Source organism: Aedes albopictus, chromosome 1 (assembly GCF_035046485.1).
Source record: "Aedes albopictus strain Foshan chromosome 1, AalbF5, whole genome shotgun sequence".
Taxonomy (NCBI): Eukaryota; Metazoa; Arthropoda; class Insecta; order Diptera; family Culicidae; genus Aedes; species Aedes albopictus.
Genome location: NC_085136.1, coordinates 16,807,051 through 16,835,013, shown reverse-complemented (window position 1 = coordinate 16,835,013; position 27,963 = coordinate 16,807,051). Strand labels below are relative to the sequence as shown.

Genomic DNA, 27,963 nt, shown 5'->3' with positions numbered 1-27,963 from the left:
ACTGTAGAGTTCAAATTTACATGTCTATTTACCTATCTTGATACCTTGTTGGCTACAAAGTAACTTTACTCCAACGCCGAACGTATAGTAGAGCACCATCTTCGTCGGTCTTGGGCGATGTTCCTCCAGTTTTCCCGAACGTGTAGGGATCGTAGATCTTCTTCAACCGCGTGCAGCCAGCGAGTCCGCGGCCGCCCACGAAGTCGCCTACCTCTACCGGGTTCTCTGCAGAATATTGTTTTCGCTATTCTTTCTTCCGACATTCGCACTACGTGTCCAGCCCACTGAAGTCTGCCATATTTTATACGTTTCACAATATTCGCATATTCGTACACTTGGTACAACACGTGGTTCATGCGTCTACGCCACACTCCATTTTCTTGTTCTCCACCGATAATTGTCCGCAGCACTTTGCGCTCAAAAACCCCAAAAGCTTTTCGATCTGCCTTCTTTAACGTCCACGCTTCGTGACCGTAGAGGGCAACCGGAAAAATCAGCGACTCCTCAAGAAGTCGCAGTCTGTTGAACAGGACACGCGACGGTATCTTATACGCCGAATTCAAAAGGGTAATCCCTCTCTAATTGGCACACTCCAGTCTGTGCCCTTTCTTGTAGATTGGGCATATGAGGCCATCCAACCAGCTGGTGTGCAATTCTTCATCCTCCCAAATCTTTATAATATTCTGGTGGATTGATAGATGTAGCTGCTCGCTTCCGTGCTTAAGAAGTTCGACCGGGATCTCGTCCTTCCCAGCAGCCTTGCTGTTTTTTAGCTCCTTAAGGGCCTTTTTGACCTCATCCAGTGTTGGTGGTTCCACTGCTTGACCGTCATCCATTATGTTAATCCTGTTCCTGGGTGCTCCTTCGCTGCTACCATTCAACAAATCTTCGAAGTGCTCCTTCCACCTGGCTGCCACCATTGTTTTGTCTGTCAGCAAATTTCCTTCCCGGTCATTGCACATGGCGGGCACTGGCGCAGTCTTGTGCCGCGCGCCATTGACAGTGGCATAAAATCTCCGCATATCGTTCCTGTCCATACTTTCCTGCGCTTCAGCAAGAACACTCTCTTCTTGTTGTCATTTTTTTTCTGCGGTGGATTAGTTTCTCTTCTGCTGTTGCCATCCTGAACGCCTGTACCGCCCCCTGTTCTGCCGGGTACCGGCCACTAGCATTCGACTTCTGGCGGCATTCTTTTCGTTCGTCACTCGTTGGCAGTCCTCGTCAAATCAACCATTACGTTGACGTCGATGAGCGCTGTTGTTGTCACTGCTTCGTGGATAACTCTCCATAAGCTGTTGACATCTCCAGATCCGTTGATCACTCCTATCCTCTCGTCTAGCTTCTGATGGTACTGTTCAGCAACCCCTTCGGTTGACAAGCGCTGGATATTGAAACGCATCGTCCTGTTGTTTCTTGAACTCGTGACGCTGGATAAACGCGCCCGAATTTTTGCGGCTACAAGATGATGATCCGCGGCAATGTTCGGGCCTCACATCTATGACGTCCGAAAAATGTCGCCCGTTGACCAGCACGTGGTCTATCTGGGTGCAAGTGTTACCACTCGGGTGTGTTTTCGGACATTCTTACGTGCGAAGTAGGTACTGCTGATTGCCATCCCTCTACCAGCAGCGAATGTCACAAGGCGCAACCCATTATCGTTGGTAACAGAATGAAGGCTTTCCGTTCCAAAGACAGGCAGAAAGAAACTTTCTCTGCCGATCTGCGCATTTGCATCTCCGATGACTATTTTGACATCTTGTTTTGGGCACTCTCCGTAGGCCTTATCAAAGCTCTCATAGAACTCATCCTTCATGTCTTCGGGTTTGTCGTTCGTTGGCGTATAGATGCTGATCAGGCTATAGTTGAAGAATTTGCCCTTCATCCTCAACACGCAGATTTGGTCGCTTATCGGCTTCCACCGAATAACTCGCTTCATCTGCTTCCCGATCACTATAAAGCCAACTCCCCGCGTTCTGCCTTATCGCCGCCGCTGTAGTAGATGTGATACTTGAATGAAGTGTTGGCGATGGGATCCACAGATCCGGATTCGCGTTCTCCAGTTTTGGGCCTGCGTATAATAATGCGGGTTCATTCAAAGTTCTCACGTTCCAAGATCCGACTTTCCAATCGTTGTCCTTCGTTCGTTGCCGGGTCTGTTGCCGTTGAATCAATCCGTTTACTCTACTATTGCTTTCCTGGGTGTTTGAAGGTTTTCAGCAGGCTACCTTACCGGAGCCGCGCAGCCTACATTGCGTTGAAGGGGCTGCATTCTTAGGTATAGCTGACGCGATACAGCATTTCATACTCAGCCGCTGGATGCCAGAACAGACGCTGTTTGAGCCGCACCTCCTTGGTGAACAGACGCTCGGGACGTACCTCCTCAAACTAGCTGAAGTCAGAAGGACAACAGTGCCCAGGCTGCACTACCAGCTAAGCACACAACTCTTAGCTGGCGGTCATTGTCATCGCTTGACCCGTGGAAGCATGAGGTAGGAGCTTGTGAGGAACAGAGCTATATTGGACGCTCTCCTTATCGACTCACCGTTTTGCAGCCATTTCAAAATACTTTTGGGATGTTTTAGATCAGCTAAACCACCACTGAGTTCAGACATTCAGGAGTACACCTATGCCATTAGTCATTTCCACTAAAATGAGCAAAGTAGCAAAGTACAGCATGTTTTTGAGCCTCCGTGAATGAAAATGGTGATTTTTGGGCAACTGGGACGCCCAAACTATCCTGGAGTTTTCGCCATAAATTGTAACATCACATAACTAACTGTAAGCGATCGTATAAACCATTATGAAATATTTCTGAGATTTTTGATCATCCAAACTATGGAGTTCAGAACTTCAGAAGGTCTGCACTTGTGGTTGTAGCCAGTGATAAGGGTTGCATACTGGGAATCAGTTTTGATCCGAATTGTAAGGGTTTGAAAGATCCCAACTCCGAATGAAAATTCAGCTCATATCGTTACATCGAACCCGCAGCAAAGCAATGTATTACATCAGTTCAACCCGGAAACAAATGCTGCCCGGCAAGGCAATTAAAGCCCTTGGACAAATATTTTTATGCAATTAAACATATAAAAGATGCGGAACACGGAAGTGGATAGAAACAGTTGAAACAAAAACAAAACAAACCATTTTTCCTCTGGAAACTTTCAGCGGAGAGTTAGTGGTTTGCTGTCAGTGAACCCCAACTCCGGAATCGGATCACTCGAGAGGGCACGCGAAATTAATGCTATGTCGGTGTAATTCCCTGTCCACACACACACAAAACACAACATATGGGGCCCTGTAGCTGACTGTCCGCCATAAATCGAAAGTGGCTGCAACGTTTTCTCTCTTGTTTTGGCTTCGCTTGTTGGACACTGACTGCAGGCGAGGTACATACCTACTCGGGGATAATACATGGCTGAGGCAAGGAGGGTCGCTGGCACGTTGATTCTGTCATAATAGCTAGTAGTCGCCGACAACATACAAGCATAGTTTAATAAAACCAACTGACTGATGATCAACGAAAACCCAGCGGCTCGCTCTCTCTACCCGTTCCGAGCTACATTTTAATGGCCTGCAGTCGCCGCGATCGAAAACAGCTGTTTGCGGAGCGCAAAAGCGTACAGCGACTGCTCGGTCGGCCAAAAACCGGACCAATTCCACCACCCCCTCCCCTTATACTCGTCTAGTTATTTGAGGGGTCGCCGTTGCATGGGAAAACTGCAGCGCAAAAATTTGGATCGTTCGGAATTTCCGTGGGTCTCAGCTGGAGCAGGCCTATGAACTCTGGAGGACGTCCATTTCATTGCGGTGCTAGTTGACCGATCGAGTATTGTATGATGTAAGAATTCGTCCGATCTTTGCGGGTCTTATGGGACCCTCACAGGGGAAACACCACTCCACCACACCGGCGGCAATCAGTTCTGAGACCACTGGAATTCTGTGGGCAAGGACTTTAGATGTTTCGACGATTAGTCATAAATATTCACCCTTTGTTGGTGTGCGCGCGGTGGTGACGAATAAGGGGGCCACGATAACTGAAAAAAAAAGTGAATGGGGTGACCCCAAAAGCAGCACACGACTTGGTGTGACTGGGTGCATTTGCTGGATTCATTGTGATTTCATGCTGGGTGATATATTGATGATAAATTTTTGACTCACTAATTTTGATTCAGTATCAATTTCAACCATTCATTTTAACGTTTTTCTTCTCGACGACTATTTTTATGCAAAGAAAAGCATTTACGAAAAAAAGTATTTTAACAAAAGTTTTTGCAAATTGGCTTAATTTTTCGAAATTAGTGAAAAGGTTTCTATCATATATATTTAAGGCAAAACTTTTATGCTCTTGTTTTTTTCTGAATCGTATAAATACAATGCATTCATAATAAGTGAAAGAGAGGATAACTACTCAAAAAAAAGAAATTAACTGTCAGATGACATCATGGTTTACTAGAGATATCGAAGCTTAGTGAAACTCCGCCCTTAGGCAGCATCCATTTATTACGTAACGCTAAAATCTTCATTTTTCGACCCCCCCCTCCCCCCTCCGTAACGCTTTTTTGTATGAAAACCCGAAAAAAATTGTATGGACCGTAACGCTCGGCCATACTCCCCCCCTCCCCCTAGAGCGTTACGTAATTAGTGGATGGCGCCTTAGTGAAGCCCCTTGAAACTCCTTTGAACTTCACTGAAGAAATCCCCCTGCTCAGGAAACACTTTAAAACTTCACTTAACTCCCTGAAATCCTCTTGAAAACCGTCTGTCATCCCCCACAATAGAAATACAGTAGAACTCCAATGGCGCTGTAGTCACTTCTCTCATTTAATTATTTTAATAACTTTAATTGCAATAATTGACTATTTTTAAGGGGCTATCTTGTATAGGACCTATTGTTTTGGTAAACAAATTTTATTTGACACTTCTAGTACCGCTGCTGACGCAAGAAGGGCGTGGCAAACTAGATGTTAGTTTTTTTTTAATTTCTTTGTATTCGTGAATTTTAACTTATGCTAATTCTTCACAACTAGATGTTAGTCACACGAACAGTCGCGACATTGGACTTCTGTGGTTAGTCATTCTACTTCCCCCACTGATGCCATTCTAAACCCCCTCTCTCAGGACTTCCTGAGACTTCTCTGAAATCTCTCTGAAACCACGATGAAACACCCCTGAAACATCCTCCCCCCGGAATCTCCTGAGACTTCTATGGGGCCACCTGAAGCCCTCCTGAATCCTTCTGAAATCCATTTGAAATCTCTCTTAAACCCCGCATTAACCTTTCTGACATTCTCATGGAATTACTCTTAAACTCTCTGAACCCATTTGAAGGGAAAGCCTCATTCTGAGACTTCTCTGAAACTCCTGAAACCCTTACAAAACCCTCCATAAGTCTTTGGATCACTGCAATTTCTTGGGTTTGTGCTCACGTAAGAACTTTAACTGCACCCACGGGACACGATACGAGAACAAACACAACACGTATTGTTCTTACAAACGATTTAAAGGCTTTTTAATTTAACTTTTTAGCCGACCGGTTTCGGGCTCGATGAAGCCCATCGACGGGACGATGTCCGACTAATTACGTAGAGTCGCTCACACATGTTCGTACTTTAAATTAAAATCTTTTGTAAGAACAATACGTGTTGTGTTCGTTCTCGTATCGTGTCCCGTTGGTGAAGTCTTTGAATCTTTTTAAATTCCCCTTAAATCTCTTTGAAACCTCCTTGTCACCCTCACAGAATTATCGGGAGACCCCCTGAAATCTACTGAAATTTCCATGAAACCCGTTTGAGAAGTTACTTCCGGGATTTCCCGTTGGTTCTTCTGGGACTTGACTTCTGGAATTTCTGCAGATTTTCACGGGGTGTCTGCTGGAGTACGGGGTTTCTTAGTTTCTCGAGGAATTCCTACCGAAGACTTTAAATTCTGCCAAAGTTCCGAAGTTTCCGAAAGTTTTCCTCGGGATTGCTCCCATTGAGTTTTCTATGTTTATTTTGAAGTTTCTTGAAGATTTTTTCTTAGTTCCTTAGAACATTTCTCTTAACAGTTTCCAGAGCTTCTCTCGGAATTTCCCTTATATTTATTCAGGAGATCCCCCTAAAGCTTGAATGAGATGTCCCAGTTTTTCTTGAAATTTCATCAGAAGTTTCTCTCATAAGTTCTCCAATCGTTCTTCTCGTAGTACCTCGCATGATTTCGCTAGAATTTCTTCCGATATTTCCCCGGGAATTTCTTACAAGACATTTCGTGGTCTATTCCAGGAGATATTCCGAGAAACGCACCTAGAAGATCGGGGTAAGAGCTCCGGTGTATCTATTAGAGGAGTCTTAAATGGAACACCTAAAATGAATTCCGGTGACAATTTTTGGTAGGGATTCTAGAAAGAACAATGGTAGCATTATGGAAAAATCTGTAAGAGAAATCTCAGGACGAGCACAGCAAGAAATCTCAGAAATAACTGCGCGGAAACGCCTGGATAAACCACTGAAAGACCAACTACACAGCTAATCGCGTTCGGTATTTTTTTTACCGAAATCTCAAATGGCTAGCATTCGGCAATGGATTTTTTCCGAAATTCTGTCAAAAATTACAAAATTTCGGTTATTTTTTAAAGAATTAGCCTAAGTTAAAATTCACGAATAAAAAAAGGTTTATTTTTTCCGGCAATTTTATCATTTATCTGGCAAACTAACTGAATTCGGTAATTGTTGTAAGCTTTACCGATTTTTCCGGTGAACAAAATTTAACGGTTGAGATTTCGGTAAGATATTATGTAGCTGTAAAAAAACGCCGGAATAAATCTTGGTAAAAAGTCCAGGATAAGTTTTTAAGGGTCTCCAGTTAGCCTAGTGGTTAAGGCTATGGATCGCCAATCCGGAGACGGCAGGTTCGATTCCCGTTCCGGTCGGGAAAATTTTCTCGACTCGCTGGGTATGGTGGATCATTGTTCTTGCCTCACAATTAGGGACAATGGAAATTCGCGATTTCGCGGAAGCCGCGAAATCCGCGAAATTTGCCTCTGGCCGCGAAATGTGAGAAATCCCGCGAAATGCCGCGAAAACTGACAAAATTGTGAACATTCCTTATAAATTTCCATCAATTTCAACTTTCTAAACATAAATCGACTGATATCTTTTGACATTGGTAAGTTATACACGATTCTGTATCGCATAATACAAGTTTACTATATATTCAATGTATGCTTCTTTTCTAATTTTTCATCAAATTTGTTAATTTTTCGATGAATTCATGATAAGACTTCTAAAAACCAAGTGAATTATTTATTTGACATGCAAAATTAGAGTTTTCTTCAGCAAAACAGTAAAAAATATGAGACCGCGACAGTGCCGCGAAATTTACAATATCTGCCCGCGAAATTTCAGAAATTTTGCCGCGAATTTCCATTGTCCCTACTCACAATATACAAATTCATGCAATGGCAGGCAAAGAAAGCCCTTCAATTAATAACTGTGGAAGTGGTCAAAGAACACTAAGTTGAAGCGAGGCAGGCCAAGTCCCAGTGAGGACGTATAACCATAAAGAAGAAGAAGAAGAAGAAGGCCACCAAAGATGCCGTATTCTAACTTTCGTTTAGAATTAGTAGGTGGTACTATGGACTTTCACGCTGTAAATATTAGAGTTGAAACATGACGTCCTCGATGAAAAATGTAGGAAAATTCTAATCTACTAGTTTGCCGAACAGCACATTTTAATATAAGGTGTCTTAACTGAGTTATAGACAAATCTGTCTAGCGATCGCTAGGTGATCGAACACATCCTTGGTTGACCCAACGACTATTCGGCCTATGACATGTTATAGAGATCTGCACATCGCGATTGCTAAAGAAAATTCCCAGGATTCTCGAGAGAATCCTCCCAGGATACTGGAGAGAATCCTCTCAAGATTCCAAAGGGAATCCTCTCAGGATTCCGAAGGGAATCCTCTCAGGATTCCGAAGGGAATCCTCTCAGGATTCCGAAGGGAATCCTCTCAGGATTCCGAAGGGAATCCTCTCTGGATTCCGAAGGGAATCCTCTCAGGATTCCGAAGGGAATCCTCTCAGGATTCCGAAGGGAATCCTCTCAGGATTCCGAAGGGAATCCTCTCAGGATTCCGAAGGGAATCCTCTCAGGATTCCGAAGGGAATCCTCTCAGGATTCCGAAGGGAATCCTCTCAGGATTCCGAAGGGAATCCTCTCAGGATTCCGAAGGGAATCCTCTCAGGATTCCGAAGGGAATCCTCTCAGGATTCCGAAGGGAATCCTCTCAGGATTCCGAAGGGAATCCTCTCAGGATTCCGAAGGGAATCCTCTCAGGATTCCGAAGGGAATCCTCTCAGGATTCCGAAGGGAATCCTCTCAGGATTCCGAAGGGAATCCTCTCAGGATTCCGAAGGGAATCCTCTCAGGATTCCGAAGGGAATCCTCTCAGGATTCCGAAGGGAATCCTCTCAGGATTCCGAAGGGAATCCTCTCAGGATTCCGAAGGGAATCCTCTCAGGATTCCGAAGGGAATCCTCTCAGGATTCCGAAGGGAATCCTCTCAGGATTCCGAAGGGAATCCTCTCAGGATTCCGAAGGGAATCCTCTCAGGATTCCGAAGGGAATCCTCTCAGGATTCCGAAGGGAATCCTCTCAGGATTCCGAAGGGAATCCTCTCAGGATTCCGAAGGGAATCCTCTCAGGATTCCGAAGGCAATCCTCTCAGGATTCCGAAGGGAATCCTCTCAGGATTCCGAAGGGAATCCTCTCAGGATTCCGAAGGGAATCCTCTCAGGATTCCGAAGGGAATCCTCTCAGGATTCCGAAGGGAATCCTCTCAGGATTCCGAAGGGAATCCTCTCAGGATTCCGAAGGGAATCCTCTCAGGATTCCGAAGGGAATCCTCTCAGGATTCCGAAGGGAATCCTCTCAGGATTCCGAAGGGAATCTTCTCAGGATTCCGAAGGGAATCCTCTCAGGATTCCGAAGGGAATCCTCTCAGGATTCCGAAGGGAATCCTCTCAGGATTCCGAAGGGAATCCTCTCAGGATTCCGAAGGGAATCCTCTCAGGATTCCGAAGGGAATCCTCTCAGGATTCCGAAGGGAATCCTCTCAGGATTCCGAAGGGAATCCTCTCAGGATTCCGAAGGGAATCCTCTCAGGATTCCGAAGGGAATCCTCTCAGGATTCCGAAGGGAATCCTCTCAGGATTCCGAAGGGAATCCTCTCAGGATTCCGAAGGGAATCCTCTCAGGATTCCGAAGGGAATCCTCTCAGGATTCCGAAGGGAATCCTCTCAGGATTCCGAAGGGAATCCTCTCAGGATTCCGAAGGGAATCCTCTCAGGATTCCGAAGGGAATCCTCTCAGGATTCCGAAGGGAATCCTCTCAGGATTCCGAAGGGAATCCTCTCAGGATTCCGAAGGGAATCCTCTCAGGATTCCGAAGGGAATCCTCTCAGGATTCCGAAGGGAATCCTCAGGATTCCGAAGGGAATCCTCTCAGGATTCCGAAGGGAATCCTCTCAGGATTCCGAAGGGAATCCTCTCAGGATTCCGAAGGGAATCCTTTCAGGATTCCGAAGGGGATCCTCTCAGAATTCCGAAGGGAATCCTCTCAGGATTCCGACGGGAATCCTCTCAGGATTCCGACGGGAATCCTCTCAGGATTCCGACGGGAATCCTCTCAGGATTCCGGAGGGAATCCTCTCAGGATTCCGGAGAGAATCCTCTCAGGATTCCGGAGGGAATCCTCTCAGGATTCCGGAGGGAATCCTCTCAGGATTCCGGAGGGAATCCTCTCAGGATTCCGGAGGGAATCCTCTCAGGATTCCGGAGGGAATCCTCTCAGGATTCCGGAGGGAATCCTCTCAGGATTCCGGAGGGAATCCTCTCAGGATTCCGGAGGGAATCCTCTCAGGATTCCGGAGGGAATCCTCTCAGGATTCCGAAAGGGAATCCTCTCAGGATTCCGAAAGGGAATCCTCTCAGGATTCCGGAGGGAATCTTCTCAGGATTCCGGAGGGAATCCTCTCCGGATACCGGAGGGAACCCTCTCAGAATGCCGAATAGAATCCTCTCAAGATTTATTGGTGGGCTCGTTCCATATTATTAAATACGAAATAATCATGATACAAAACACTAATTGTACACTACTTTTCTTCAGATTGTATGAATCCATCAATTACCAAGGTGCATCTAGATCATGACTCTTCTCCCTTCCTCTTCGCTAACAGCAACTTTTACTCGTGACGGCTTTAGACATATGTACTAACGTGATCTTGGTCTCTAGTAGCAATGTACGTCACACTAACATTGCTTCTTTTCGCGATACCCGTAAGGACGTAGTCGTCATTGTTATTAACTTTGAACTTTAGAATTTTCAAAGAAGCATATTGTGAGGACGGTAAACTAAGTACCCCCAAGCTCCGATCGATGATTCTTTGTGGAATTTCGATAGTTCTGGTCAATCACGGAAGTAGCAACTACGAACTGTACGAACATCTATGCTCAACGTTCATTTGAAAATTTCAGAAACCTGTATCAATATTTCACAGTTGATTAGCTTCTTACGATGAAGTTTCTGTCTCTTTCTCAACACATCATAAATTTCTTCGAACGCGTCGTCTTCGTCATCGTCGCCGTCATCATCGTCCCCATTAATGACCGTAGATTAAACAGACTAATGTTTACACTGAAATCTATGACAACCTAAGCATTCGCAGCCCGTAATTCAAACCAAGCAAGTTTTGCGCCTCTCGAAACCAATTACGCCGTGATTGAGATGGCGGCGTCGCGAACAACTCTGCTGCGATGTCCGCTTGTCCGTCCACATTACCTGTACATGCCAGCCAACAGCAAACGATACATCCAGCAACGATCACTTTTCCCGCCGTTCATAGGTTTAAGTGGCGTTAGTAAACATAGCCAATATCTGAAGGGGATGGCAAGGAATGTTGGCAAAATAGTTTGTGAAATTTGAAAGGAGGGTGGTTTGAGTTTGAGTTCGTATTTCTCGTGATCCAGGTCCTGCCTATCCACGCACGGTAGTGCGCCGAAGAAAAGAAGAGAATGTCCATCTTAAGTGTGTTGTTGAGTGCTGCGCAGAAGTGAGGGGGCGTATATCCCTCCGCCATTCATCACAGTACGGTAATGAGCGGAAAAATCAGCTGTTCAGTCCAATCCGGCACTGACTGACTGTGAGATCTATACTCTCAAACTCGAAAACCGGTCCAACCGTGCGCGTATCGTTCGTACCAAATGAGCTGATCGCGTCGTAATGCGAGTTGGTCCACCACGATCGTCGTGTGGTTTTGGTGTCGGTGTCGGTTGGTGTGTGATTTGAGGAAGTTGTTGATTGAAAGAAAAACCCGGGCCTTCCCTCCCCGACAGAGAAGAAAGAGTGTTGAAAAAAGTGTTAAATTAATTCGATCCATACCAACTATCCGTCTATAGCGTCATCGTCCCGCATACGTACCCGGCAATACCAGCTCGGCAGCACCGTGCTTCCCCCCGTGTAGTGTAGAGAGTGTGTTGTGTATGCACAACTAGACAAACACAGATCGACGGGTTTTTTTTTGTTTTCACGTGCAGCAAAAACGAAGAAATGCAGCAGCCGCCAGTGCAGTGAGTGTTGTAAAGAAAAAATAACATGCGCGTGACTTCCTCGATCGCGTGAGAGAGATCTCCACCAGCGTCCTACCCCCCGTACCACTACGACTACTACGACTGTTGTTGCAAAACTTCCGGAAGTAGCAGCAGTCAGGCAGCCAGCTACGGCCCAACGTTGGCGATGAAAAAGAAAACCAGCAGCGTGTTCGAGCTGCCGCCCAAGTGTCCGGCGCTGGCGGATAAAATTACCGGCATCTTCGGCTGGCGGCACACCTACCGGGTGTCGCAGAAGCAGAAGGGCATCCCGCACTGCCACCAGTATCTGCACAAAACGTACTCGCTGAACCTGCCGAGGAAGACGGTAAGACGGGGTGGGTTTTTGGGATACTTTGCTAAGATTGTTAGGGCTGAAAATCTCTATAATAAAGAAATAGTAACAATAATTGATGAGTTCAACAGTTTACAGTAAATTCAACGAACATTCGAACTTTGTTGAAAATATGTTGTAATCAAAACCGATACCAACCAAATTTATACTGCCTTTTTAAGTTCCTTACCATATCACCTCGTAACGAGCTCAGTGGTTTCTCGTAACCTCACTTTTCACCTTTTCAACGACCCGAAAACGTTCAATCGCAATCCAGTTGAAATTTCTTCAAGAATTCCATCCGAAATTTATCGAAGAATTTCTCCCGGTGTTCCTCTAGCAACTTCTTCCGATATTCTTCCAGGAGTTCCTTTTCGAAATTTCATCAGATCATTCAGTAGTTCCGTAAGGAAATTCTCCAAACGTTTGTTACGGAATTCCTTCAGAAGGTTTTCTATGGAATACCTTAAGGAATTACTCCATGTGTGTGAGTGGAATTCTCCCATGAGTTCCTTATAAAATTACTTCAAGCATTCCAGCAGTTTTGTAAGGAATTTCACCAGGAGTAGCTTCTGGATTTCCATGAAAAAAACCCTTCTAGGATTAGATTTCTTCAGTAATTTCTGCTGGATTCAAGGATATTCCAAAAACAACTGGGGAAATTTCAGAAGGAACTCCTGGAGGAATTTCGACAGAAATTTCTGGGAGAAGATTGGTAAGAATTTCTTGAGGATTCTTATAAATCCTGGAAAAAATCCTGTAGAATCCTTGAAAGCATTCTCTAAGGTTACCCCGGAATGAACTTTTGGAGGAATCTCAGATGGAGTCTCTTCACGAATATGTATCAGCAAAAAAACTCCTGGGAGAATCTGATAGGAAACTTCTAAAAAATCCTGGAAAAATCTCAGGAGCTTACTAAGGAACTCTTAGAGGAATACCACTATAAAGAACCACAGAAGGAAGTCCTGAAGGGATCCCAAGAAGAATAACTACTACCATCTCAGTAAGAATTAATGGTGGAATCCCCAGAAGAATTCCCAGAAAAATCCCGGGAGGAATTTCTGTAGGAATCCCGGATGGAGTTCCTTGAGGAATCCCTGAAGTCTTTGATTATTCTCGGAAAGAATTCCTGGAGGAATCCCGTAAAGAACTCGTGGATAAACCATTCTAGGAATCTCAAAAAGTACTCCATGATGTCATTATATCAGATGTTCATGAAGAAAATCCTCCAAGAGTTTATCACAGAATCCCGTATGCAATTTTTCCATGAGTTCTTTATAAAATTTCTACAGGAATTCCTTGAAGAATTTCTTCAACAATTTCACAACAAACAGCAGTTTCGTAAGGAACTTCGCCAGGAGTTTCTTCTGGGTTTCCACGAAAAATTATATCTGGGATTACATTTCTCCAGTAATTTCTACTGGAAATCTCAGTATTGAAAAAATACAAAAAAAAAGATATTCAGAAGGAACTCCTGGAGGAATCTCGGTTCCTGGAAATCTTGATGAAAAACCTTGGAACGATTTTCCCGGAATGAACTCTTGGAGGAATTCCAGATGAAACCTCTTTAGGAATATCAGTAAAAATATTCCTGGGTGAATCTCAAAGGGAAATTCTAAAAAAAATCTGAAAAAATATCAGAAGGAGCTCCCTAAGGAATTTTAGAAGGAACTCTTGCAGGAATACCGCTGTGAAGAATCACAGAAGGAACTCCTGGAGAAATCTCAAGAAGAATTCCTAGGAGAATCTCAGCAGGAATTCCTAGAGCAATCTTTGAAGAAATTCTTAGAGGAATCTCATAACAAATTCCCGTGGGAACCCCCGAAAGAACTCCTGGAGAAAGCAAAGCAAAGCAAAGATAACCGTACACATCGTAGTTGCTACTCCGTGATTGACCAGAATAATCGAAGTTGCACAGAGAGCCAATGAATGTGAAAGCTTGGGACTAGCTAACCATTCTCAATGTGCACAATTCGAGAGTTCAGCTATTTAAAGTCAATAACGGCGCTGGCCACGTCCTTACGGTCATCAGGAAAGGGAAGGAATGTTAGTTCGACAACCGTTGCTACTAGAAACCGTGGAATCCACAGCATCCCCACAGTTGTCACGGGAAGGAATGGTGGTTAGTAGGTTAGGGTAAGGTGTGGATCTAGGAGCCACCTCTGTTAGGTGATATGATCCACTAGTTATATGGAAATACACGTCGCGGTCTTCATCACGATTATGATTTATTTGATCACGATGACCACTGATCCCGGATTTCGTGCTCGCGTTTCCATCGCCCTACCGTGGAAACCGACTGATCTACGATTATTGTAGCGCGATTCTGATCCCGGATTTTTCACTCGCACCCCCATCACTCTTACCTGAAAATTGTCTGCCATTCGAAAATTCTCAATCTAATCTGATTCCGCATTCCACACTCGCGCTTGCATGGCTCTATCGAGAAAACCGACTGACCAACGAATATTGAAGCGTGATTCTCGGAACCCCCGAAAGAACTCCTGGAGAAATCCCAAAAGTAATATCTGATGGAATCCCGGAAGGAGTGCCTTGAGGAATCCCAGAAGTCTTTGAGCATTCTCGGAAATAATTCCTGGAGGAATCCCGTAAAGAAAACCATTCTAGGAATCTCTGAAAGTACTCCATGATGTCATTCTGTAGTTCTATCAGATGTTCTTGAAGAAAATCCTCCAAAAGTTTATCACGGAATTCCTTCAAAAGGTTTTTTTATGAAATTACTCGCAAGTGTTCCGTATGGAATTCTTCCATGAGTTCTTTATAAAATTCCTACAGGAATTCCTTGGAGAACTTCTTCAACAATTTCACAACAAACAGTAGTTTTGTACGGAATTTCGCCAGGGATTAAAAAAAAAGAGTCACGGACACCGTCTTCAGCCAGAGGCTGTACAGACTGAACGAAACTTAACACTAGGCAACGGACACATGGAGCATGGACCTGTGGATACGGAGAAGAAACTATTCTTACGAAAAGTTTCATCGCCCGGAGCGGGAATCAAACCCGCACCCCACAGCATGGTGCGATTAAAAGCTTGGTGACCCTAACCGCACGGCTACGATGCTCCACGGGATTACATTTCTCCAGTAATTTCTACTGGAAATCTCAGAATTGAAAAAAATATTCAGAAGGAACTTCTGGAGGAATCTCGACATGAATTCCTGTGAAGAATTCCTTGAGGATTCCTAGAAATCCTGAAGGAAAACCTTGGAACGATTCTCCCGGAGAGATCACTTGGAGATATTCCAGATGAAAGCTCTTTAGGAATATCAGAAAAAAGTTCCTGGGAGAATCTCAACAGGAATATCTGCAGCAATCTTTGAAGATTTTTTTTGAGAATCTTTTAGCGAATTCCTGAAGAAATCCCCGAAAGAATTTCTGCAGATATTCTGGATATAATATCTGATGGAATCCCTGAAAGAGTTCTTTGATTGATCCCAGAAGTCTATGAGCATTCTCGGTAAAAAATCCTGGAGGAATCCCGAAAAGAACTGCTGGAAAAAACATTTTAGGAATTTTAGAAAGAACTCCATGATGTCATTCTGTATCACTCTCAGTACAAACCTACCGGAAATTCTCCAGGATTTTATTACGGATTTCCTCTAGGAGTTTTTTTTTATGAAATACCTTAAAGAACTACTATAAGTGTTCGGTATGAAATTCTTCCATGAGTTCCTTCTAAAATTCCTTCAGAAATTCGTTGAAAATTCCACAATTTTACAACAAACATCAGTTTTGTGAAGACATTTTTCTTCTGAGTTTCCTTGGGAAATTTCTGCTAGGATTACATTTCTCCATTTACCTTCTACTGGAAATCCCAGAAACGGAACCATTCAAAGATATTAAGAAGGAACTTCTGGAAGAATCTGAACATTGGGGATTTCTAGAAATCCTGAAAGAATTCCTAGGTAAACCTTGGAAGGATACTCTGAATAGAGGTAATGCTTTCGTACAATTGAGGCAAGCTTGCCCAGATGAGAGCCGCTTTCATATCCTCATCCATCCAGCGTCCAACGTTCTCGAGATGCTCACAAAGATTTGAAATTCGGCGAGACGTTGCTGAATGTCATCACTTTCTCTAAGTTCCAATTTCGGCAGCTTCTTGATTAGTGCAACTTTTCTAACCGACGAATCGTTAACATAGTACTCTTTCAGCAGCACCCATGCTTTACTTGTGGTATCAGGATGCTTGATTATTCTCAAATAAGTGTCCTCAATCTGGAATTCAATAGTCTGCATTGTTAGTTCATCCTTCAGGTTCCATTATGTTGTTCCTTCCTCAATAGGAGTCTCAGCACACATATAACCCCATAGAGCCTCCCGTGTTGATAACAGCTGCCGTGCTCGAATCGTCCATGTTTCGTAATTGTCGTATGAAAGTACATAGCTTGATTTCCAACTTTGCGAAATCCATTTCCCCTCCCAAACTGAACGATTGATTCATCACAGAACTGATCAAACGATTATCACAACTGTCAACAAAAACACTGTCCGCTGGACCCATAACGTAGGGCTAAAAACGTGTTTTGTTGAATTTGAGAGAACAAAAACGAAATTTAATATTATTAAAAAGACACGACACCGTCTTCAGCCAGAGGCTGCACAGACTGAACATTACACATACACGAGACAACGGACAACACACTTAACACCCAGTGGCCCAATGGAGAATTTTCCGTTTGACGAAAAGTTTTCCCCAACTGGAGCGGGAATCGAACCCGCACTCCGAGGCTTACGAAACGCCTAGACGACTGACGCCGCTAACCGCACGACCACGAAGCCCACTTGCACTGCTGCTTATGTTCTTCCTATTACACGAACTCCCAACACGGCCAATCTCCTGGTTTTGAATGTTACGCCGAGTCTCCCTTCTTAGGCGGGTTTCGTTGAACTTCATTAGTCTGACTTTTTCATAGTTATCACTAGCGCAATTAATTGAAACGTTCGCTGGCCGCAGACCCCATTGCGCCTGACATCTAGGCTTAAGAGATCATAGCACTGTCTACACCTTTCTTATGTGTCCAGCTAACCATACTTTCCCATCCCTCAGCAGTCGCAAGGACATGGACAGGACAACTCCCAACCATTGTCCAAAAGCCTGATATATGTCCCAAATATCAGTGCTCTGGCTCGGACGAAAAGGAGGCATAACCCTCATAACAGCGATTTTTTCCGTGCATTTTTATGCATGTTTTCAATTTTAGATTTTTTCCGTGCTTTGTTTTGTTGATGTTCGTAACTTTTTAAAGTGAAGAAACGGCGAGAGAAAAAAGTTATTAAGTTCAAAAATCAATTTAAATTCAATAAAATGTATTATGTAATAAGTGATGAACTAGGGCCCTACGGATTGCAGAGGTAAGACGGGCAAAGTATGTAGAGTGTAAAAGAGGAATGTGACATTAGTGTTCTAATATTTAACACTTAGCGTGATCGGTATAATTCCATCATGCCGCTCAAAGTGTTGCCACAAATAATGCATAGTTCGTAAAGTAATTCTCAATGTGTATATAGTAAGTATGTTTAACTAGTATGTCTCATACCTCATTCATTAGCACTCTTGTATTTTTTTGTTCCGATCAATCATAGAGCAGTTTGTCTAGTGTTCACAAAAGTGATAGTTGCTTGAATGTTTTGGTCTCGATCAGTCTACTGTTTCATCGTCCGTCGAGTATGTCAGCTTGATTAGAGACCATATTCAAGTGCGGCCAAAGATCATCGACCAGTGTTTGGCTGAGTACAGCACAATACAGAACAGTATGGACGCATGTGAAGGCATCGAAGCTGAAGGGGAGGAAGCAAAGCGAGCTGAATTTGAGGAACGAACGATGCATACATACACGCAAGAATTTATCTGCGTTCCGTTCGCAGGAAAATGCTAGTCGTAACATCGGACAATCTTAACTGCCTGTTCAGCTCAAACACCAACTGCCCAGTCTTTACCTCAACATACCGGGGCTGTGCGATTGCCAACGTTGAATTTGCCTACGTTCAGTCGTGATTACTATGATTGGCCAGGACAATCATCGACAAAAACATGTATCTGTCTAATGTGCAGAGGCTGTTATACCAAAAATCAACCCTCAGGGAAGAAGCAGCTAGTGTATTCGATGCTATGGATATCACCGACGTCAACTACCAAGCGCTGCGGCTCCGTGGTCGTGCGGCTAGGGTCACCAAGCTCTTAGTCGCATCGTGCTGAGGAGCGCGGGTTCGATTCTCGCCACAGCTGTCAGGAAAAGTTTTCGGCTGTGCCACTGGGCGTTGCATGCTAGTCCGTTGTCTAGTGTCGTGCTTCCTTCAAAGAGCGAAATGCTCACTGGAAGTGTGCAATTCCGATTGCTACTCGCGCGGGAATCGCCGTGCTCAGTGCCGCACGTCTGATGCGTCCGACGGTCGACCGAAGAAAGAGGACGAGTCATGGCCAACCATGCGCTGGTCGGCCGTGCATTGACAGTTGGGCGTTAGGCGTTACTCGGAAGGTGTTGCGTACTGTCCGTTACCAGATAGAGGCATTATTCTGAGCACGTGCATCACACACCACACATCCTCCTCCTCCTCTAAAAAAAAACAGCTCAATATTTGTTATCTATAGTTTTTTTTAAACGTTTTTTGTAATAAACGTGAAGTCTAGTAGCCGTGCAGCGTCATTAAGGAGAAACGACAAAAACCCTATCTCAATTTTAGTATGCAAAATCGAGGGGGCTCAAATCGCTCAAATCTGACGAACGAAGCATCTTGCCACAATGCATTTGTTTATCCTAGCTTTGCTCATTTGCAAAAAAAAAGCAGACAATCAAAAAGCAGGCGTATTTGTTTAAGAATTTACAAGATTTGTGCACTTGAACAATGTTAGTAGGGGTTCAAGTTGGCCATGTTTGTATTTTCTGATGTTTCACCTTTAAGCTTCTCAACCAGCAGATATTATGACTCTCAAGAAAAATCAGAATAAAGCGATTATCTGCCTCTGGCTTCCGATATAAGCGCAACAGTTACTAATCATAACAGCCTCACCAGATTCTAAAAGTATATCTTATTCCATTATATGGGATTTGACAGCAAGCACACTCATTTCACTGAGCCACTCTTGCCGTTCATAACAAATACATTCAAAAAGATCTGTCGCTTCGCGAAACCCACGTGCTTTTGTTTTGGGCAGGAACATATTTTCTTTTTGTTTTGCCTTGCGAGTGTCACTGCGACTGTATGCCTTGCGAGTGTACGACCGCCGCCAGACTCTAATAAAAGATAAGCGCGACAATAACAATCTAATGGCAATATTGATCTAGCTTTTCAATAATAGCTCACTCGCAAAAGGCGTGTTTTCCTGAATAAAACACGCTTAAATATATATATTTTTTGATAATGCAATAAATAAAAAAGTTCTTTATTTTCTTCTATTCAACAATCTAATCACTTCGGTGCCTTTCAAGAGCACGTTCGGCGCCACCAGCCGAAACCAAATCTTCGTGATGATGTTCCAAACCAACTTTCTTCAATTATTCAATCAAAACATTCCGGCGCTGTTCTACAGCGCCTTTAGCGTCACCGTCTGAAACAAAATCATCCTGGTTTTCCAAATTCATCACTCTACAATTCCGTAATCAATACACTCATCCGCTGTTCCACAACACCTCCAGCATCACCAGCCGGAACCAAATCAATCGAGTGGATTTCCAAACCACCTGTATTCGATTCGACAATCGAAGTACTCCGGCGCTGTTCTACAGCGCCTTCGACATCACCAGCCGAAACCAAAACATTCGAGTACTTTTCCAAACCACCTGTCTTCGATTCCACCATCGAAGTACTCCGGCGCTGTTCTACAGCGCCTTCGGCATCACCAGCCGAAACCAAATCATCTATTCGATCTCAAATCGAATCATCCATGCGTTTTCATTGATGCATGGAATTAAGCCGGGTTTATTCACAAAAATCACTTGTTGCGTGGCAGACCACAAATTGTACATATTTTCTCGCACTCGCTTACCTGAACTCTTAAAATAATCAACGTTTTTCACTATTATTTATTGCGAAAAGCTCGCAATAAACCTGGCAGGTTCGCCATTGTGCAATTCCGATTGCTACTCGCGGGGGAATCGCCGTGCTCAGTGCCGCACGTCTGATGCGTCCGACGGTCGACCGAAGAAAGAGGACGAGTCATGGCCAACCATGCGCTGGTCGGCCGTGCATTGACAGTTGGGCGTTAGGCGTTACTCGGAAGGTGTTGCGTACTGTCCGTTACCAGATAGAGGCATTATTCTGAGCACGTGCATCACACACCACACAGGAAGCATTGAACGTGTCCGTGTCTTTTAAAGCGGGAAAGTTCGAAAATAGTCGGATGATTAAGCAGAAAAATCTGAAGGCGTTGTACGCTATTAACCTTCCGTAACTCGCGCGGTTGACTACCTGCGTCAGCACCACGCTAATGCTGAGTACAAAAAGCGAGATTTTTTCAACGTGTTGTACAAAATACAACAGCGCGATCGCTCGTGGGTTAAGCAGATGCCAAAGGATTCACCGAGGGAGCTGCGCCATTTCTTGATATAGTTCCAGCCTAATGACAATGCGCTACAACAGCTTGGTGAACCTACTGAAGAAAGGTGCACGGTTCTAGTAAACCTTATCGCCAGCAAATCCGACGGGACATCGCGCTGCGATTGAGAGACCCAGTCCCAGGGTCTTGGTCAAATTCATTAATGACAAATGCCATGCCTTGAGGGCTTGGCTGTGAATGAAGGAGAGTTTCGTAAATCCAGTCTTCAAAATTCACAGTCGACTCATACCTTGACGAGTCCTATCGGCTGCAAGATATAAGAGCGTTCCCAGAATCATCCACTGTAGAACTGCAAGAAGTTTATCGCCATGAACCCTGCGACAAGATTGTACCAGATAAGGAAGCTAAAACTGTGCGTTTTCTGGTCCAAGCGCGGAGCAATTGAAAGACACAACTCTTTTTTTATAAAGTTCGAGTCAGCAACATCAATACCGATGTCCAGCAGGGTCAACGTCAATCTAGCCAGGTACCGTCATCGTCGGACTCTTCTTAATCCAAGTCAATGCATCGTGAATGCAATTGCATTATGCTTAAGCACGGTAAGTCAGGCAGGGCACTCCATATAGCAGCCATCGAGTGACATCTTGGCCACAGCGATAGTTTGCATTTATGATGGGAGTAAAATGTCGGTTCGTGTATGTACTGATTCAACGATTTCCATGCACAAAGGCAGCGGACCAGCTATAAATGGGTAACTACCATCGAGACTTCCCTAGCAACGGGATGCTGAACAAAACCACGAATATGCTGCCATCTGCAAACATCCACTACAGTGACATTCAACAAACCAGAGAAAATTAACGCCATGTTAAGGAGCCAAGCTTTTCTTCCAACTCTTATCGCCAGAGAAGATTGAAATGGGTGACCTTATTATGTGAAACTCGGAACTAGGCTGGATAGTTTCGGGCAGTAGGATTTGCGAGCCCCCGCCGTAAAAACGAAATAAATCACATTCCTGAAGAAAACAGCAAAATCAAGTAGGACCCAGCTGAAAGTATAGGTATAGTACACGTCAAGCCCGATGGAACATATGGGATAAATCTTCCAGTATTGTTTCAACCCAATGTTCTAAATTTCACCAGGTTAGGCCCATCGGGCAAAGTGGTGTTTGTGATATGATAATTTTGAAGTAGTAGTCGTGTTATGTCAACTTCGGCAAGCCGAAATCGCACGAAGTTGCCGAAGGTGACGTCACGTTCCAGAAGCTGCGAACAAATTTTCTGGCGAACGTGACGTCGCGATCAGCTGATCGGTTTGTTTACATATTTTTATCGACAAATACAGGCAAACATATATGTTCACCCGGACCTGTGAATAATTGACATCGGTTTCAACCCTCATCGACGCTCGGTGATTCTAGGAACAAGCTTTTCGAAGATTCTACGCATTAGAGTGCACGACTTCAGGAAATGTACACAGATTTCATGATAGAATACGAAACAACAAGATACACATGAGTGAAGTTCCAGTTTCTCATCATGCATTCCTCAAGCCAAAAAAAAAAGCTATGTCGATCTTGGTGCCACCATCGGCCGCCATTTGGCTACCAAGATATTGGAAGCTTTCAATATTCTCCACTGATTGCCCAGCTACCGTAAAGCTGTAAGGGTTGACCGTGTTTAATCCAACGATTTGGTCTTGTTGACGTTGATGGTAAGACCTGCCGCTGAGGAGCGATTGGCAAGATCATCGAGCTTGCTCTGCATATTAGAGCGCCGTTGAGCTAGGGGAGCAACGTCATCAGCCTATTCGAAGTCATTTAGGTACTCCATGGTAATGGGCTGCCACAGCAATCCACGATTTGATTCATGGTCAATCGCACCTACCAGGATCTCGTCGATTACAATGAGGAACAGTAGCGGTGATAGTATACATCCTTGCTTCACCCCAGCAACGACCCGGATGGGATCGGACAAAACACCGTTGTGCAGTACTCTGCACGAAAATGCCTGTGCTTCAATGAGGCCGATGATTTTCTCAGGAATACCCTTGGGCCTGGGGGCTTCCAACATGTTTTCATGATTGAGACGGTCGAAAGCTTTTTCGTAATGAATGAACACCAGGTAGAGAGAATCTTGGAATTCATTAATTTGCTCCAGGATAATACGGAGCATGACAATATGGTCCACACAGGATCGTCCGGCATGGAATACTGCTTGCTGCCGTCGGAGAGTTGCGCCAATCTTCTCCTGTATCCGGTTTAGGATTACTTTGAAGAGGATTTTGAAAATGATACACAGTAACATGATGCCCCGCCAATTATCGCATACAGTCAGGTCACCCTTTTTGGGTACCTTTACTAAGACGCCTTGCATCCAGTCGGCCGAAAATGTCGATGTTTTCCATATGTTACAGAATAATTATTGCAGTAGTTGTGCGGATACTACGGGATCAGCTTTGAGCATCTCTGCTGATATGCGATCTACCCCTAGGGCCCTGTTCGATTTCATGCTACGGATGGCTGTTTCTATCTCCTGCACTGATGGAGCTTCGGTGTTGACACGGGTAATGCGTCGAACCCTTGGCGGATCATGCTGAGGTGTTGATGGCGCACACTGGGGCAGGATTGAAAATACATGGAAAAAACCTCTAGCTCGTCGAGATGTCGAGATACTCATTTGGTGTCTTCAGAGAAAATATTTCTATGGACATGGTCGATATTCTGAGCGGTAGGTAATTTTTCTTACGTTATTTGCATAAAAGTCCTATAAGTCATTTTGGCCAAATTGCATTTTAGCGATATGGTGTCTTCGGCAAAGTTGTTCGGCTATTTGTGCTGAAAAAGTTTGCTGAAGACGTCAAATTTCCAAAGCCTACTATTCTTGAGATATTGACCGATTTATAAAATACCTTCCTAAAATCGATTTTTTTCGTTGAAATAGGTTTTTAAACAAATTTAATGTCCGTTTTCGAGTTATAATAATGAAAAATACAAAAATAAAACATACATCGGGAAAATTAGTTGGAAAAAAAATATGGATTGATTTTATATAGAAAGTTCCCGAAAATCACGCAAAATGTATATAGGACGTTCTTGCAGTCGGGCAAGTTCGGGCAAGTTTTTTCATCGGCAATCACCTAAAAAATACATTAGCTTTCATGTAAAAAAAATTCACAGACATGATATTTAATGATTTTTTCTAAATTGGGTTTGAAGTTTAGTGTTTTGGGTAAATTAGTACAAAATTTATGGTCATAAAATACTACGTTTTACGATGCCAAGTGAACCATGAAAAGTATGGATGCAACTCAGTCACAGGTGTAGTTGTTTCTAATCTCCAAACAAATTGCAAAACACAAAAATGTCCCAAACGCCAATGAAAGTATGCTTTGGTTTTATCATTGGTCAATGCGTTATACAGTCACACATCATGAATATTTTTCGATTGTATGATTATTATCTTATTTAATACAGATATTAAAAAAAAAGTGGAGAGTTATAAGCATAAATGAATGTATTCAATGATCTAAAAACTCAAAAGCATGTGAGTTAAAAAATGTAGAAAAGCTTTTCAATTATTTTTACCTAGTCGTACGTATTAAATTTTTAAAGATTTTGCGTACTAAGCAAAACTAATAACAGTTGATCAGAAATATACCAGTAAATAACTATTCTTTGATATTTGATTCCTCTATTATTTAGTTGTCTTTCAAATTAGTGGCCATCACAAGAAGCAAACATATGTCTAGATCTCTACAAAATGTGGATGTGTTGTAAAACAGTCGTTGAATCATCACGAAAATACATTACGTGTGAATAAATCATTAATGAATGATAAAATCAAGGCATGCGTTTATTGGCGTCGTTTGGGACATTTTTGTGTTTTACAATTTGTTTGGAGATTCGAAACAACTAAATGTATGACTAGATTGTATCTATACTTTTTATGGTTCACTTGGCATCTTAAAACGTAGTATTTTATGAACATTAATTTTGTACTAATTTACCCAAAACAGTAAACTTTGAACTCAATTTAGAAAAAATCATTAAATATCATGTCTGTGAAAATTTTTTACATGAAAGCTAATGTATTTTTTAGGTGATTGCCGATGAAAAAACTTGCCCGAACTTGCCCGACTGCAAGAACGTCCTATATACATTTTGCGTGATTTTCGGGAACTTTCTATATAAAATCAATCCATATTTATTTTTTCCAACTAATTTCCCCGATACATGTTTTATTTTAGTATTTTTCATTATTATAACTCGAAAACGGACACTAAATTTGTTAAAAAATGCATTTTAATGAAAAAAATCGATTTTAGATAGGTATTTTATAAATCGGTTAATATCTCAAGAATAGTAGGCTTTGGAAATTTGACGTCTTCAGCAAACTTTTTCAGCATAAATAGCCGAACAACTTTGCTGAAGACACCATATCGCTAAAATGTAATTTGGCCAAAATGACTTATAGGACTTTTATGCGAATAACGTAAGAAAAATTTACTACCGCTCAGAATATCGACCATGTCCATAGAAATATTTTATCTGAAGACACCAAATGAGTATCTCAACATCTCGACGAGCTAGAAGTTTTTTCCATGTATTTTCAGTTCTGCCCCAGTGTGTGGCGTAACCGACACTTGAAAAAGGTTTCCAAAGTGCTCGAACCAGCGTTTCAACTGATCAGCCGGGTCGGTCAGTAACTGTCCAGACGTGTCTTTCACGAACATCGTAGTATTCATCTTGGTCCCACTAAGGCGACGAGAGACATCGTAGAGGAGGCGGATGTCGCCAGTTTTTGCGGTTTTGAGGAGAAGTTTTCATTAAATAAATTGAAATATGCCGAGGACGGAAGAAGCTGAGGTGTGCAGTGATAGTTTCGTCCTTTTCACATGTTGGTCTAGATATGTTTTCTAAAAAAACTTATCATTTTGAATTGCCTTCAGCGTAAGATAATCTTTTCTTATCAATTTAGCTGGTAAGTAAAATTGCCTTGTTTCGTACGAACTTAGTCATTCCTGGCTAATTTTTTTACGACCCTTCAAAGTACATTTCGTTTATAAACAAACCACCCTGGCGATGCGGCATTCCGAGTGTCAATAGCTCATGAACAACAATCCTCGCGTACGTGCCTAGTCCCATAAAATCCGTATAAATTATCTAGAGGTACAATCGTACAAATGCAACAAGCATTCTGAAAAAAAAAAATCGCTCCGCTTATCTTATCTGCGACGTACAATCCACACATGCGATTCCCACTCTCCGAAAGATCTCCCCTTGAAACGTTCAATTGTCACATTTTGTTTGAGCTCTTCATTAGTGGTTTGCGGCTTGTTGCGCGCGTAGGTGGATCCGTCGTAGGTGCCATCCGATCCATAAATAGCAAAAAAAATCAAAGCTTGTTTAAACTCCTATCGGTTATGTACCCTCCTCCATCGTCATCGCCGTTATCAATCAAGTGGGAAAAGGTGCCGTTGTGTTTGATTGCGCGTCAATTGCGGAGAATTCGACAGAAGCGGCGGCAACGGCCTGGAGAAACAGCAGGGAAACAGGTGCTACTTGTCACACATTGCATTATTACTTCGGCATAATCAGAAGAAACATCTAGATCTCATGGATGGGAATTGGTGACGTAACCGAAATTGTGAATACGGATTTAGATCACAACCTAGTGTGATTTTCATAATTTTTCGACACCCCGTCTCTTATAAAGATTATTTTGTATGAAATATTACAATTTATACTAATCTCCTCCCCCACTTTCTCTCATTCCAGAACCCCGACTCGTGGGTCGTGGTGCACCACCTTCAGTCACAGTCCGGCATTCTCGATCCGGACGATCACATTGGCGACGTAGCGGACGACCGGGAGGAGATCATAGCCAGCTACGATGACTGTCCGGGAGGGCCCGATCCGGGCGTGCCACAAGGAGGAGGCGACGGTGCTAGTGGTAGTTCGGTGGGGACCGGCAGTCCCGACATCTTCCGTTCCGAGCCGGGAAAGTACGGTCCGGAAAGTTCCACACCTCACATTGAGGTCACCTCGACGGAGCAACCGCCCATGGGACTGGGACTGCAGGTCCGACGAGGTAGCGAGCCATCTCTACACCAGATCGGTGTAACGGACCAGCGCAGTCCGCTGTACAATGTCAGCCCGAACGGCCATCAGGACACAAAACGGTGGTCGGCGGCGCCGGTCTGCCGCAGTGACACCGAACCTCCGGAACGGTTACTGTCGCCCGGGAACGGGGTGCCGTACCTTTCGCCGGAGTGGAACGTCCTACCGGAGGAGGAATCTCACGACAGTCTACCGCAGCAGTTCTCCCGATCGGGGCGGCTTTCGATGCAGTTCCTCGGGGCCGAAGCCGCCAACGGATACCGATGGATGGATGCGGCGGAGCGAGTGGCCACCGGTGGTGGTGTGGCGTACAATGGAACCAGCGCCAACAGTAGTTTTAGTTCGAAGTCGCTCCCGAGGGAGTCGAAGCGGAAGGAACCGCTCGGGCAGGCGAATGCTTCCGTGTATGAGTCGTTGAGGGAGAAGGATGGGTGAGTAGATGTTTATTGAAACTTTCGAGAAATAGTCCTAAGATTGTAGCACTCATTATGTTCGTACATAGTGTCAAGGATCTTAAAATTATTAAATTCAACCGGGGAATGGATAAATAGTGAACTTCGACTCGTAATCTAGTTCTTTGAATCGGAACGTCACACCAATCAGACGGTAGTCCAACACGTCTTCTACTTTCACCAGTACAAAATTTAATTCATTCAGATGGTTTTCTAATAAGTTCGATTCCGATTCTTCTATGAAAGGTTATATCATCCAGACGGTTGTCCAACGCGTCTTTAAATTCATTTAACTCCAGATTATTGCATCCGAACGGTCGTCTAAGTCGTCCAAAACGACCAAAACAACAACAACCTGAATTATCATAATTTGCAATACCTGTTACAAAATCAAAGTTAGATTTCTAATTGATGTCAGACTTTGCTGCGGGTACTTTTTTTAAACGAAGATAACTTCATCCAGACGGTCGTCCAAGCCGTTTTACAGTTCCGTCAACAGAACAATAATATAATCAATATCACTTTCCCCAGACGGTTGTCCAACCTGTTTTTAGTTCCTTCAATAGAATCATATTTCATCCCGACCATGTTTGTCCAACGGGCTTTCCATTCGAACGGTCGTCCAACCTGGCTTACAGTTCTTTCAACCAAAGATTACTTCATCCAGACGGTTGTCCAACATGCCTTCTATCGATATTTTGATCTTTTTCTTTTTCTTTGGAAATGGTCACAGAATGCTCCGGAGGAATGTTCCTCTTTTTTTTTTTGAAACTGAATGTCTTAAGATATTTCAAGAAGATTTATTGTTAATACATATTACAGAAGCTATTTCAACTATTTTTCAAAATTCTTTTCTAAATTTCGCAGAACAATCGAGGAAATTGCGGATGAATCTTCTTTTTAGTTGGGCAAACT

General features: G+C 43.5%; 1 protein-coding gene across 14 annotated transcripts in view; it reads left to right on the top strand.

Annotated features, from left to right (window-relative positions):
* The window catches only part of LOC109415741 (partitioning defective 3 homolog), a 330,408-nt gene that overhangs the window by 267,904 nt on the left and 34,541 nt on the right, over positions 1-27,963 (top strand). For 4 of the 14 annotated variants that reach the window (XM_062844033.1, XM_062844076.1, XM_062844070.1 and 1 more), the window contains exons 2-3: positions 11,008-11,953; positions 26,255-27,027. In XM_062844033.1, coding sequence (XP_062700017.1) covers positions 11,774-11,953; positions 26,255-27,027 — 953 coding nt within the window. In that variant the 5' untranslated portion in view covers positions 11,008-11,773. Of the gene's footprint in view, positions 1-11,007; positions 11,954-25,794; positions 26,032-26,254; positions 27,028-27,963 lie in introns of those variants that run through there. The other 10 variants (XM_029855490.2, XM_062844044.1, XM_029855491.2 and 7 more) reach the window with 6 other exon arrangements.